General features: G+C 42.8%; 1 protein-coding gene across 1 annotated transcript; it reads left to right on the forward strand.

The window, feature by feature from the left end:
• Window positions 1-5,758: 5,758 nt before the first annotated feature.
• On the forward strand, window positions 5,759-13,414 carry DYNLT3 (dynein light chain Tctex-type 3). The gene is made up of 5 exons (XM_084270743.1): window positions 5,759-5,790; window positions 6,791-6,832; window positions 8,712-8,835; window positions 9,818-9,895; window positions 11,139-13,414. The coding sequence occupies exons 1-5, from the start codon at window positions 5,761-5,763 to the stop codon at window positions 11,213-11,215; spliced, it is 351 nt and encodes a 116-aa protein (XP_084126869.1). The 5' UTR covers window positions 5,759-5,760; the 3' UTR covers window positions 11,216-13,414.
• The last annotated feature ends 1,214 nt before the right edge of the window (window positions 13,415-14,628 follow it).

Consider the following 14,628-nt stretch of genomic DNA (forward strand, 5'->3'; position numbering starts at 1 on the left):
GGGTGCTGGGAGGCAGGGGATGTGAGCATGGGAAAGGGAAGGCATTTATTTAACACACTTCCTTGCAAGATGAAATAAGGATGCCAGCCAACTACACATCAATACCTTGGAAGCAGATAGCATCCCCACAACAGACATAGCCCTAACAGCCTTCAGCAGCAGCAGTTGAATGTGAAGCCCTGTTGTGTTCATGTAGCTAATGGGTAGGGCATAGACCAGCAGCGTATTTTGTACAAACAGATTTTTTTAATGAAATAATGGTGGTGACCTCTAAAAAAATTACGCTAGAAATGTGCTATTTCTTAGAGGTTTAAAATTTGAGCCCTTTGAGTGAGTTTCAAAACTCTTCTAGCATTTGCTCTTTGGATGATGCCCTTGCCAAATAAATTTTTGGGTTTTCTTTCCATCCAGAGTATGAAGTTGCTAGACTTTCTAAAAATACAATGCTGTAGCAATTGTCTTTGTCTTGTGATAAAAACCAAATATTTTTCCTTAGCTTCCTTTTAGGAAGTATCCTAGCCAATTTCGCAATAAGCTTCCAAAATTTTTCAACATGAAGAAACACATTACATAGACAATTTTTGACCAACTAGCTGAAGTCTGAAAGCCTGCTCAGTAATTAAATGGAGTCTCACAATTTAAACTCATAAGCAGCTCGCAACAGTACTACCAATCAGTGTATAAAAATTAGAACATTTTGCACATCAACACCTTAAGAAAGGAATTAATTCTTATTCCTTGTAAAGCTCAAAGTGTCATACTTTCAAAGACAAAGAGCACATAAATCAAAGTGGCATGAAGCTGCGACAGGGGAGGTTTAGGTTGGATATTAGGAAGAGGTTCTTTACTGAGAGGGAGGTTGAGCATTGGAACAGGCTCCCCAGGGAAGGGGTCACAGCACTGAGCTTGGCTGGGTTCAAGAAGCGTCTGGACAATGTGCTCAGTCACCTGCTCTGACTTGGCTGTCCCTGTGTGGAGCCAGGAGTGGGACTTGAAGATCCTTACGTGTCCCTTTACAGCTCAGGAGATTCTATGATTCTATAATGTATAGTAAAAGTAAGCATGTGCTTTTAATTTGTGCCTTTGAAAAGATTTTATTAGATCATTTCCTTTTATCAGTTATGGTTTTATTGCATGTTTTAAAAATGTATAGCATCAGAAAATTCTATATAGTTAGAACGGAGATACCTACCTTGAGGAAAAAGTTGCTTCATTCTTATTTCAAACACATTGTGTAGCTATGCTTACAAAAAATAACATTCTAAAAATCCAAGTAATATTAATTGTGAAACAGAACTAAAAAAATCCTATTCATCAATCAGATGTCATGACCCTAACGTTAATGTATTGGATCATTTCAGTGGATAAGGCTCTACAGTGGGTTCTGGGCAAACTTACTAGCACTGGGAAATTCTTTTACCTCTATGCAAGTTTTAAACACCGACCACAGACAAGAAACATTTTGGGCATTTAACAGTGGCAACTGGTCAAAGTTAACCCTAAACCTGAGGGTGTGCGTTGTCATCCCACGAAACTCATCTGACAGACCAGATGAGCCTCGAAGGAAGCCAGCTGGGTCCTGCAATACAGCCACTGCAGCTGGGACCTGAGCAAACGCCCGGCTCTCAGCAGCCGGACCAGCCGAAGGCCGCACGGCGCCGGTGCGGCAGCGGCGATTCCCGCTCCGCTCTGTGTTCCACAGGGCTGGACGAAGCCGCCTGCACGGGCTCGGTGCTGTGCTGCTCCTGCTGTCACTCGCGACCGCCCTGTGATTTAACAGCACCGAGAGGATTCCAAAAATACAGACTCCGCTTTGGCAGACCATTTGCAGCCATGGAAATGGCGATGTCTGACAGTTCCCTGAGAACTTTTTAAACAATTGCTGAGTGGGCATTCAGCTCTTCAGGGGAGTTGTAGCAAGTCGCTGCAGCTAACGTTACAACACCGCTCCGAAGGAAAAAAGTAATGCAGAAAAGCAAATCATGAAAACCCCTGCTAGAGCCAAGCGTCCCTCACCTGGCCAACACAAAAGCTGCCATACTGGATAGTCCCAGCGTCCACCGAATCCACCGCTCCCTTCCCTGCAGTACTGAGGTGCTCAGTGCATAGGAAGAGAGCAAGAACAAGAGCAGCACAGGCCAATCCTTCCTCCAGCATCCAGCCACACGTAGCTTAGGAACTAAGAGCATGAGCAAGAGCAGCACACGCTGCTCCTTCCTCCAGCATCCAGCCACATGCAGCGTAGGAACTAAGAGCATGAGCAAGAGCAGCACCCACCGATCCTTCCTCCAGCATCCGGCCACATGTAGCTTAGGAACTAAGTCAGAACAATCAAATACATTAAATCTACGAATTTTGTATTCAACAGTTCAAGGCAGATGTGGAGGTTTAAGATGTCTTCAACTTAATGGAAAAATTTAGATAGGAGGCGTACTAGGCTTAGTCACATTTTTCATTGCCTGTGCTCAATCAGCAGAGGTTCTGCACAGCCTGCATAGCCTACCACCTCTCCAGTATGGCAAATCCTTTTCAAATATTTGCTTTTTAATCAACAAGTGATTTGAGCTGCCCTGTTTATTCTTTGTCTTTTTACGAGCTCCTGTTGTGTGTTTGAAAGATGAAAGCCCACAGCTCTTTCAAATTTAGGGTTGTATTTCTGAGCCACCCCTCTCAGCACTCTGCGCATTTCCTATTACAGTTTGCAGAACTAATTATGCTGCCAACTCACTTGCATTTTCCAGCTGTCAATTTGCGGTAGTGTAATAAAGAATTAAGCAATGTTATCAGGTAACTCCCCTTGAAAAGAAGTGTACTGGCTTTTATCCAGTACTAGCATTGTTTTTGTGAAACCAGTAATAGCATTAGTCATTCTCAGGAAAAAAAAAAAGGGAAAATATTGGTGATTTTGGTTATTGAAATTAGGTTAAAAGTGCATCTTTTAGGAAAGAAAGGAAAAACAGCCACTCAGTAGTTGCAAAAGTTGAACACAAATAAGTCTAAACGTATGTCAAAAGGCGATTTGATACCTCCTCCTCTCTAAAGGAGAATCCAGGCTAGCTGGATGCCTGGTAGATATTATCTAATGTGTTATTGATCCAGCAAAGCGGATTCCAAACCCAGGTCTGCTTCCGTGCTTTATTACTCTTATACCTGGGGTTTACTTTTTTTCTCCTAATATTTAACATAAATCTCCCTGAATTCAAATTAAAGCCCCTATTTCTTCTTTTCATCAGAAACTGGCCCATTATTCGTTATACAGTCAAAGACATCTACAAAGAAGATTGGGCAGGGGACATAAAACAAATGCAGCTCCTCTGCAAATTCCATTTTCTAAGCTTCTTTTCGGTCTTGCTGCCTTCAGGGAGAATTACTTTCCTGTCTCTGTCCCACCATCCCACTGGGCTGAGAGTTACATTCGATGCCTGATCAATACCAAGCAGAACAATATATTTGCCTTCTGTGCCCTTCCTGGTATTCTTTGATGTACTTGGTTATTTAGAACATTAGACTTGGGATCCTATTTATTGTAATTCTGGTTTGGTTTTTTCCACAGCACAGCCCCCGTTTTGTATTTGGGCATTTGATGGCCTGGTTTTACAGCTCATGCTTTATATTTTTTATGAAATTTCCTCTTGTTGATTTATCCAACCTATTCAGTGTTTATCATTTTGATCCTGTCAGTCAATGTGCTTGTACCTTCTTTCAACATACTCTCATTAAGGAGCTTTTATAAGCACCATTTTTATTCCATGATTCCAGTTATTGTGACTAATACAGATTAGCTCTTGGGGGAGAAAATAACACAACCCATCTTTTTGCATTCAATACCACTACTCTGATAGCCCTTTATTAGGACTGATTGGTTACTTTTCCCTTAGACAATATATTCTTATGTGGGAGAGCACAGAAAGGCAAATTTACTACAAAATAACCCACCTACTATTTATTTTCTCTTCATCCATTAAATCAGCTGTCCTACCAAATAATAAAATTAGATTGACAGGGCTGTGTTGGCTGTTCACTGCTGATGCTGGGTGTTTATTTGTAAACACTTCTTGGATGAATATCGCTTTTTCATTTTGTTATTTTTCTAATGGCTTTCTGGGTGTTGAATTTCCTCAGACCTCCTGCTCTCCTATCTGCACAAGTTAGTGGGAGAGGAAGGATAGGTAATTTTTTGCATTAGGGCCTCCACAGGTCATTCAGGAATCATATCTGTTTTTCCATGGAATTCACTGAGAATATTGCTGCTAGTATTTTTTTTAATGTGTTTCTTTGAATATTTCCAAACAGAAATGAAAAACAGTCTAGAAGCTACTTACGTTTGTTTACATACTGCGTCCAAAGGTTTAAAGATGTATTGTCTCTGAAAACAGAGAGAAGGAAAAACTCATAGGACCTCAGGGTAAGTCATTATAGCACTGGGAGCTTTGTCTTCAGGATGTCAGTGCATGTACAACACATGCTTCCGCTACATTTTATTTCTTTAAAAATAAACATGCAATTTGATCCCTAGGGTAGCACACAAAAATACTGCCGAGGTCACAACACAAAAACTTTGCATTGAAGGAGATTCTGTTTCATGTGCTTTCCTGTGACTACATCCACCTGCACTTGCTCATAAAGACCTGCTCTTACAGAGATTTAGTCTTCACATTGTCTTCTCCTCCTACTCCAGCCATTAGCAAGCATCAAACCTGAAAGCTATTTTGGAACAAGGCAGTAGAAAAATGTTTAGCTCCGCTTCCCCCTGTGCTTGCGTGTTTTTCAGAGTTTTTCTGATGAGTGTACAATTAACAAGAGTCACTCTCGTAAGGTAAGGGCGTCTGTCCAGCCATGCCACCAAAACTGAAGCCAGAACCGGGGCAGCCTTGGGCCTCTCTCATGTTCAGTCTGGTTTAGAAAGACCAAGTATCACAGGGGGTTAATTTACACCAGGCCTTCCTCTGAAGTAGTAGCGGCAACAATAATGACAACGATAACAACCACCATCACCATCACCACCCCTCAGCAACTGAAAATCCTGCGTTGCTGTGTACCAGGTGTCTTTCTTGTTTCCCAGGCAACTTCAGAAGGCAAAGATCTGATGTATTATATATATATATTTATATGTATGTATGTACTGAGTCAAAACACAGGATCAATTCTTTACATTTAAGGGGAATTAAAAGATCCTGAAGTTGCCATGTGCCGCTACTAAAATCTAATGGCAGCTTTGTGCCGGAGAACTGACAGATTCATCCAGAAATGGGGGGAAAGGGAGGACAGACGAGGGGAGAGGAGCCAAGGGTGTCGCTGCTCCTCTGGAGGAACTTCCCCTTTATGAATCCCATGCCCAGCAAAGAGCACATATTAACCATAACGCTACAGAGAAACCCTTCTCCACCTTGAAGCGGGGCCGCCCCGGCGCTGCGGAGCGCTGGCCGGCCCAAGGCCGCAACGCGCCGGGCGGCCCCGCTCACCCGCAGCAGCGGGCGGCGGAGGAGCGGCCGCCTCGCCTGCCCGGAGCTGGTTGCTGCCAGCCTGGCTGGGACTTAGAGGGTAGGCAGTCGCTCCCTCCGTGCATTTTCGGCTCGGCACGGCGACACCCAGCGCCCACCCCACCAGCCCGGAGCGTAAGACCGTAGAGCCGCCCGGGCGCCCTCCGCTGCCCGCCGGCCGCTGCCGCAGGAGGCCCCGCCCGCCCGGCCGGACCGGCGGAGGCGGAGCCGCGCAGGTCTCGCAGCTGTCGCCGGAACAGCCGCCACCCGCGCTGGGGCCATGGAGGAGTTTCACCCCCACAACGACGAGGTAGGGGTTGTCGCCCTCCGACGGGGTGGGGGATTTGTGCCCGGGCGGGGCGCGGGGCTCTCCGCCAGCCAGCCCCCGGGCTCCGCCCTGCCTCCGCCGCGCCGGAGAGACCCGCCGAGGGGCCGGCAGCGCTGCCGGGGCCCCTGCCCTGGCCGGTCCTGTAGAAGGTCTCAGTAGTTTAGGTGGGCTGTGTTTGGGACGTCCCGTTCCCCGGCGCTTCGGGCACCGCCGGGGCCGGTGCAACACGCGGCGGCCCGCCTCCGGGCGGAAGGGGGTTTCCTGGTGCGGGCCGGGGGCTTGGCCCTGCTCTCGCCCCGCCTGGGTCTTTGCCGGCCTGCTTCAGTTCTGGGAGCTGGAAGTTCCTGCGGGGCAAGGTGGACGTGGTGCTGGGGGCTGCAGCCGCCCGCGGTGGTGCTGCCAGTCCGCGGCCATTTTTCTTGTGTCACCCCTGAACGGAACCCACCGCAGGCGCCGAGCCTGGGCCGGCCTTTCCCTCCCCAGGGCGCCTTGCGTCGGGTCTCTAGCCGTTACTTTTCATTTAAAGCAAAAAACGACCACCTCGTTGCAGTGTTACTGTCCTTGAGGTTTCTGTTTGTGTCCAAGCGTTTGATGGAGGTGGAGAGGCAGATGGCACGGTGGCAGGTGTGGTGTTTTCTTTGGAAGCCGAGCTACGTGCTGATGGGTAGGAATGAGCAGAAAACAGGAGGCATTAAACCTTGAAAGCTTTTTCTGCACTTGAGAAAGTTCCTTGGGTGACCCAATGACTTTGGAAACCACTGATTTTGATACCAGGGGTGCAAAACATCACGTTACTGTGGGTTATTAAGTCCGTGACTCCAATAGAAACCAGGATTAAGACCCAGAGGAAAAGATTTGCCATTTAACTTTTTGTCTTGGAGAATACTCCCATGACAAGCATAGACAGGGGTTGAATTTAATCTTTACAGCATCATTTGTTTACTTTTCTATCAGAAATAATAATAATTCGTTCTTATTACAGATGATCTTCAACGCTGATGAGGCCCACAACATAGTTAAGGAGGTAGGTTTGGGGAAACAGCTGTATCTGAAAGAAATTCTTTACCTTACCTTGCACTATAGTGAAAGCAGTTCTTTTCATTTACCCATCCCAGATAAATTTAATCTTATGTGAAAGTAGTATTTATATCAAATAGAGCTTCATTTGGAGCTTCATCTAACTGCTGTCTTCAACTACCTGAAGAGAAGAAGGTAGGTGAGAGGAGAGCTGTAATTCTTATTACATTTTGAAAGTCAAGGGGTAGGAATCACAGGTTGCAAGGGAAATGCACTCTGATGGTCCTCCTGGGTTTTTTTTTTGTTGGTTTTTTTTCCCCTTTGTCCAGCTAGAGAGTAGTTAATTACTGATGAGGTCACAAGGAGAGCTTGTGGAGTCTCCATCTATTGAGGTTTTTAAAACTTGACTGGATGAGGCCATGAGTGACATGATAAAACTTGGAAGTTATCCTTGGCTTTAGCAGAAGCTGCGCTACGTGAGCTCATTGTTCTAGCAGTGCTTTTTGAAAAACAACTTTTACATAAAAAGAGCAGGCTGAAAGTGAGTAGCCTGATCATCTAAATGAAATACCTAGTAACTGGGAAGTGGTTAATGAAGAGCCTGCAGCATGCAGATACAGTCAGGTTTTGCAGGGAAATAAAATTTTGAGAAAAAAATTCCTAGAGGGTCTCTGCAGGTCCTCTCCCACCTGCCCTGGAAGGGAAAGGGCTGCACTTCTAGAACTGCACCAGTACACAACAGAAGGCTCTTGGGTGTCAGATAAGAGACAATTCAACCCTTTATGTAACTGTCCCTGTCTGGAAAAGCCAAGCACAGTATGGCAGAGTCTCCAGGCACGGGGAGTAAAGCCAAGTGTTTCTGCCTGTGATTGACAGCTTAACCAGGGCTGAGGAGTTCTAGCACTGGGGTATGTTTCTGGAAGGGCCAAAATCCCCGAGGGATCTTGTTGACCCTCTGATGTCTGTTTTGTTTTGTGAGTGTTTGTTTCTGTTGAGTCTATTATCCAGCTTTATACACTGTGATCAGAACTAATTGGGCTTTTTAATATCTGGGGCACGAGTCTCTTGCACACCCTGTGAGTGAGTGGTTAGTTAGTGTGCGGGATTCATCTTAATGAATCGGAGGAGAACGTAGTTTTGTTTTAGTTACCTTTTCCAGGTGTGCATTTCTTAAGTAAATTTCTCAACTTTTAGACATATCCATCAGCACATAATTCTGAATTTCTCAGGAGTAGAGAATGCAGTTTTAGAGTTACAGTTAGAGAGGAGATTTTTTGGTTCAGATTTCCAGCTTCAGCAAGGGTTGGCCAGTCTGTACCTGTGGCAGTTCAGATATTTCTTGTGCTGTAAGATGTGACCCTTGAGTATCTCTCCCTCCCTCATTTTTTAAGCTGGGGTATGCACTTCGCTATTGTTGCTCTAGCTCTGTAGATTTTGGCATATTGCTTGCAGTTTCTAAAAGGTTGGCTAGCCCAAGCTGATGTTATTGGTTTGAATGGTGCCATTTCTGTTACAGTAGCTTCTGAAAGCCAAGCTGGGGTAGGCAGCTGTTAGGAACAGCGGGGCGTGCTAGTATCTTCGCTGGCGCATAGATCCATTCGATTAACTTGGTACTTTAAGCATATGGCTAAGGTCTCTCCTACAAGGAATTTACAGCCAGAGCCTAAATTTTTCTCCATGTAATAATGTGGCAAATCTGTACTGAGACAAATATGTCTGAGAAGGCTCATTTTACTTCCCATTCAGCAACTGGTACCTGCTGAGCTGAAGTGATTTAAAATAATCCAGTTGCCAGAGAAAATGCCAGTGATCATGTGAGACATTTTAAACCTCTAAATTTTGAAGGATGTTTACTGTAACTGATTTTTTTTTCTTCTCTATTTTAGTGCATAGAAAATGTTTTAGGCAAGGCAGATTACAATCACAACAAAGTCAACCAGTGGACTGCTGCTATAGTAGAACAGTCGTTGACACACCTGGTAAAACTCGGAAAAACATACAAGTACATTGGTAAGTACACACAGCCATACTCTTACCATATACAGTCACAATAAGTAATTGCTGAAAGCTTCATTTGAATGCAGGGGTAGATTCAGTGGGGAGTTCAGAACAGTAAAGAAAACAGAGCAGACACCTGAACTCTTAGGTTATACACATTGTTAGTGCTACCTGTGGTAAACCCGTGGCAGTTTCACCTGAGCTAAGCATGGCATGGTAGCACCTTCGTTCAGAAGATGATGTGACACAGCTTTTGCTGACTGTTAAGCAGCCCCAAAACGATGCCAACGTTCTGGTATCAGTTCAGGAAATAATTGCTTATCTTAAATAAAAGGTTCAGTGGGGTTAAGCTTCTTATAAATACAGGCATTGGAAGGCTAGTCCTTTATACCAAGTCATTTCCCATTATATTTGTATGGATACCTGTGGAAGGGAAATGTAAATAAGTAGAAGTTTAGCTCACTTTTTTCCTTTTGTGGAGTGTTGACATAGTAACTAGTATTTGCACTCTGTTCTGTTTTGAAAGCCTTGGATTCAGATTGCCACTGGTTTTATGACCATTGCAGGTCGGTCTAGAAACGCTGCATGTTACTAGAGTGTGGTTTCAGAGAGCAGCAACCAGTGCTTTTGTGCAACAGCCGTCGTTGAGCGTGACTTCTGCTGTACCTGCGAGGACAGCACCTGCAGTCCCCTGCTGAGGTGCACGTGACACAAGCCCTATCTAAGTAGTTTAAAAGATAAAAGCCATAATCTTATTAGGGAGTGTTTTCTTAAAGCTGTTGTCTTTATGTGAGTAAAAATAATCGTGAAATGAATACCAGCTTCTGGAGGAATACTGAGGGCCAGGGGGTCGTCAAAAGTGGATGTTGACTTGGCTGAGCGCTGCCTGCCAGCCGTCTGAAAACGCAATGCAGGCTTGAGTTCACGAGTACTGAATGATTCACCTCTTCTGCTTTCATAATGAGCTCCTTGGATTTATGACTGTGTCTTGCAGTAACCTGTGCAGTGATGCAGAGGAGTGGAGCTGGTCTTCACACAGCAAGCTCGTGCTTCTGGGATACTACAACTGATGGTAAGTTTCCTCACGCAAATTAAGCACTTGTAATAAAAGATATGATGATACTTATTCCTCAGTTATAATAGTCAAGTTGAACATTTTGGAAGAGTGATTCTAGAAGCAGTAGCTTCCAAGGTTAGATAGATGCTTGTTTACAGTCCCAGCAGGAATATCCTGTTAACAGTCAGTGCCTACATTAGGAGTGACTGCTTTGTAAATTATGAGGAGCCAGAGTAAAACTGCCTTCATTCTGAAACAAGTCAAAACATGTAATCCTCATCACTAATCATAGTTCATCTGAAGAGGGAGCAAATACAAGTGGGTAGTCCTAAACATATCTGCCTGTCTGCTTTAAGAGGACAGCGCTGTTTTGGAGGAGGACAGAACTTGGTAAAAAATAGAAATACTTTGATTAACAGTGTGTGTTTCAGTCGCCTGTCAGCCAGGCTTTGGATGCTTTCTATTGCTTCTAAATTAGTTCTAAATGCATTTTTTCCCCAGGGTTACAGTATCATGGGGAAGCAAGATGACTTTAATCTTATGTCTGTCATAGAATAAGAAAGGCCTTTTTAGAAGAGGGCACCAAGATTTAATTTTAAAATAGAGATGATATTAGAAAGTCAACCAAAGTTAAAAAAAAAATAAAAATAATAACAACAGTTTAATCACAGAATCGTAGGTGTTGGAAGGGACCTCGAGAGATCATCGGGTCCAATCCCCCTGCCAAAGCAGCTCCCCAGCTCGTATTGCACAGGGAGGCGTCCAGATGGGTCTTGAATATCTCCAGAGATGGAGACTCCACAACCCCCCTGGGCAGCCTGTCCCAGTGCTCTGTCACCCTTTGTGTTTCTTTGGCTTGCAAGGCATGGATACATTGATACAGTAGAAGAGGAAAAATTACAGAAAGTAAATACAGTAGAATGTATCTGGTCCAGTATTTTTTTTTATTATTTTTTTATTTTTATTTCTTGCCAATTTCCATGTGAGATTTTCCAAGGAATTTTGCAAGCTGAGCTTTTAAAGAGAGATGCTGAAATTGTTTTCCTGGAAACACAAGGCTCGTGTTAGGTAGCAAACAACATACGAGATAATGAAAATGTTTTTGAGGAGTATAGTCTATTAATAGACCAGATGACATAATAGTACTTACTTTAAACCACAGCTGTATTATTCATACTAATCTGACATTCACTTTATTGCAGTATAAATTGGTAAAGACACTGGAATTCTATTTTTCTTTTGTAACAATCTCTTCTAGGAACCTGTACAGTGAGATGGGAAAACCGAACAATGAACTGCATTGTCAATGTGTTTGCTGTTGCCATTATCCTGTAGCCGACTGGAAGAGAAATAGAAGCAACACCGAAGCCTTTAAACAAAAAATAATCATCATCCAAACACATGGCTAAATATTTCAAACCATTATTTGTTTTTGTATGAGGAGCATACAGAAGTTCTCTACAGAGAGGATACAGTCTAAGTCAGTTCTCATAGATCAATTATCTGAAAGCAAAAAAAAATGTAAACTATATATACATATATGTTTCTATCTAAAGAGAAAGTTTTAGTAATTTAAATACTCAGAAGCATGTTAATGAGAAGATTCCACAAAGATCAATACCATTTGTATCAAAGCTAATATCAAAGATACTTTATTCAAGAGGAACAAATCAGATGGAAGGGAAGGTCAGAGGGCAAGCAAGACCTCTCAGGATCATGGTGCATTTGGGAACAAATTCTGAACACAGTTCAGAGTGGATGTACTGTAAACAATACTCATGCTTCGTGTTTGAGTAAACAGAGCTAACTGTCACCTTGAATGCTGGTGCTTGTGAAATTGCCTGAGCATCACATTTCAGTCAAGCATGAGCATATATGTGGAAATTAAATCCAGGTAAGCTTTTCCCCTGGAGGCAGAGGATGACTTCACTGCGACAAAGGTGAAATACACCTAATCCTAGCAGAGTTCTAATTTATCTTCAGAATGAAGAACATAGTGTTTGTTGATTGATTCAGGGAAACCTGCTGGGGATCCGACAACAGCCCTTAATTCATAGCTTACAAATCTGAAAACGTTCTGAAGGTACTTAAATTTTATTTCATTCCACCCTGCATAACTTGTGGCAAGCACTTTATTGATTCCTCATGCAGTAGCCAGGAGTTGGGGCAATAAGACTGGACCCACATTACTCCAAGTAGTACTAAAGTGTTCGGAGAGAAGGCGCATGCAATTCTAGAGGCTCTTGTTAGCTTTGGTAACTTTTATCTGAGAGCAACATACCTGTTCTTTAAAGGAGTGTTTCCTGTGTGTTCCCCAGGTCTAGAATTGGATCCTAGTCTTGTGAAATAATACAGTTAAGCATTAAGCACTAAGAAATTCCCCTCCTGTAAAGATTTATGCAAGTTCCTAACTTTGCTCATCTGATGAGTCTTAACTTGAAATATTCCACGTGGAAGAAAAGCATTTGCACACGCGCAAGGATTTGCTGGATTGGGGCCTACATTTTTATTGATTAATGCACAAATTATATGATAAAGAGATGTATTGATACCAAAAATGCCTAAATGAATGCTGCCACTAAGTGGCAGCTACATTAAGTTGTTTCCTCAGATGCTGCTTAAGTATTGATTTTTATTTTTTTTTTCCTTTATTACCGCATGTCTTTGAAGGAGATTGGTAACTACCCAACAGCTACCATAAGGCTGGTCTGGATTTTGACAAATGAATATTAAAGCTCTATTACAGTTTTTTTTGGGTTTTTTTTTTTTTTTGGTTGGTTTTCTTTTTGAGATAACTGACTTAAGTAGGGCATGTAGCAAGTGTCCTGTACAAAGAGCGAGCTAAAAATCATTTCATTGCTTAAATGGTGTATACATATAGCTAATATGAGATAGAGAAGGAATGCCTGGACGTGTATTTCACAATACCATAAAAATCTCTTGCTTTGCAGACAAATAGAGTTCCGCTTTTACCTAAGTGCAAGTAAAATTAATACTGTAATATTGCATTTGCCTAACAGGCAAGTGTAGTGTGAAGATGTATGTGTATGTTGTACTGACCTTCAGATATATAATAATTTAATGTTATTTGGGTTAGGACAGCAACTTCTCAACTAGTGCCAGGACCCAAGAGTTGAGTTTTGGAGCTGACAAAAATGCAGTAGTAGTTTCACTGATGTTTGGGGTTGTGCAAAGAGGAAAAAAATGTGTTTGGTAGCAACTGGAAAAAAAGATTTTGGTACGATTGATGCAGTTCTAGGAAGTGGGCAGGTAAAATGTCTTGGCTGTTATTCCCTTTCAGTGGACATTTGGGTGCCATAGTCAGAAGAATTATTCTAAATAGCCACTTGTAATCTGATTTAGTATTTTTGCTTTACTTGAAAATCAGGTGCACTAAGACTGTCAGTTTAATGCAGCTTGGTGAAGGTTCTGCTGCAGAAGAAACCTAGAAAACATTGCTTAATTATAAGACTGCTTCATTGTTTTGGTTGTTTCTACCAAAAAACCCACAAATAAAATTTTGCCTTAGTTGTATTTTTGTCTTATGTTGTTCATCAGTATAAATAGGAACTCTTATTTTCTTCACTTTTATGCAATATAATTGGAACTTGGGAAATCTATTGAAGTTGTGCTGAGCGCATTTTAGAGACAAGACTTGCCAAAAGCTACTTCCCAGACTTGGCCTGATTTCTTACACCGCTTGTCCACTTACAGCTCTTACTGCTTCTTCTCTTGGTGGTGGAAGTTAGTTCTGTTACTCCAGAATTTTTATTATGAAACTCTGGGATAAATATTTTCATTCTGCATCGCGTAGTAGTGACTTTAACTTGTTTCCTATCTTTCTTTTCCCCATGCTTTGAGAGTAGAAACAGCTACTTGTATTTAGCAGAACTCTTAGGGAAAAAAAAAGCCAAACACCATTAGGTGGTTTTCCAAGTAGTTTCTTTTCAAGGACAGAGCTATGAATGGCAGAACATGAACACCACCACCAACATTTCGATAGTATTTTCTATCAATTTAATATTTTCTTAGTTGTTGCAATCAGGGGGTGACATTGTTAACAACACGGGGACTTAAGAATGGGACAGAAGTGTTTGCATTAAGGTACAGCCCATGCTCTATATGGAGCTCTGTGTTTCTGCATATGATTTCATGGGAAAAGGCACCTGTTATTCTTCCCATACAGATTTTGTTTGTCTAAACCATGTGAAAGGAAAGAGAGCAGATTTATTGCTTTCCTTCTCAGTGCCTGCCAGCTGTCAGTTCCGGTGACTGTCTTCCCATCGCGCTCGGCTTGATCAATGACACAAGTACAAATCCCAGTGTGTCCAATTCAGATTCATGCAATCTAAAGCACACCGCAGAAGCCACTGAAACCCCAGGTTGTAGGCAGCCTATTTACAGTGTAAATAGAGTGTCAGATCCTGTAATGAACAATTCTTACCTGGTTATTGGGATGTGCCCTGCTGCCTCCTGCACAATCTGACCAGGTTGTTTTCTTCCCCTTAGATTCTGACAGGGATTTTTTAGCGCAGTCACACTGTCACATGAGCACGGAGCCAGACCACACACCTCATTAGACTATCCTGAGCCAGGAGGTTCTTTCAGGTCTGACCCAAAATGACTTGAAAAGGAGAATCAGGGTTACAGAAACACACCTCGCTCATAATTATGGTTTTTGTCAGGCTCTTATGGTTAGTTTCTCATGCGAAGAAGCTACTAAGGTAACATAGCACAAGTACATGAAG

Source organism: Gallinula chloropus (genome assembly GCF_964237585.1).
Source record: "Gallinula chloropus genome assembly, chromosome: 1".
Classification (NCBI taxonomy): Eukaryota; Metazoa; Chordata; class Aves; order Gruiformes; family Rallidae; genus Gallinula; species Gallinula chloropus.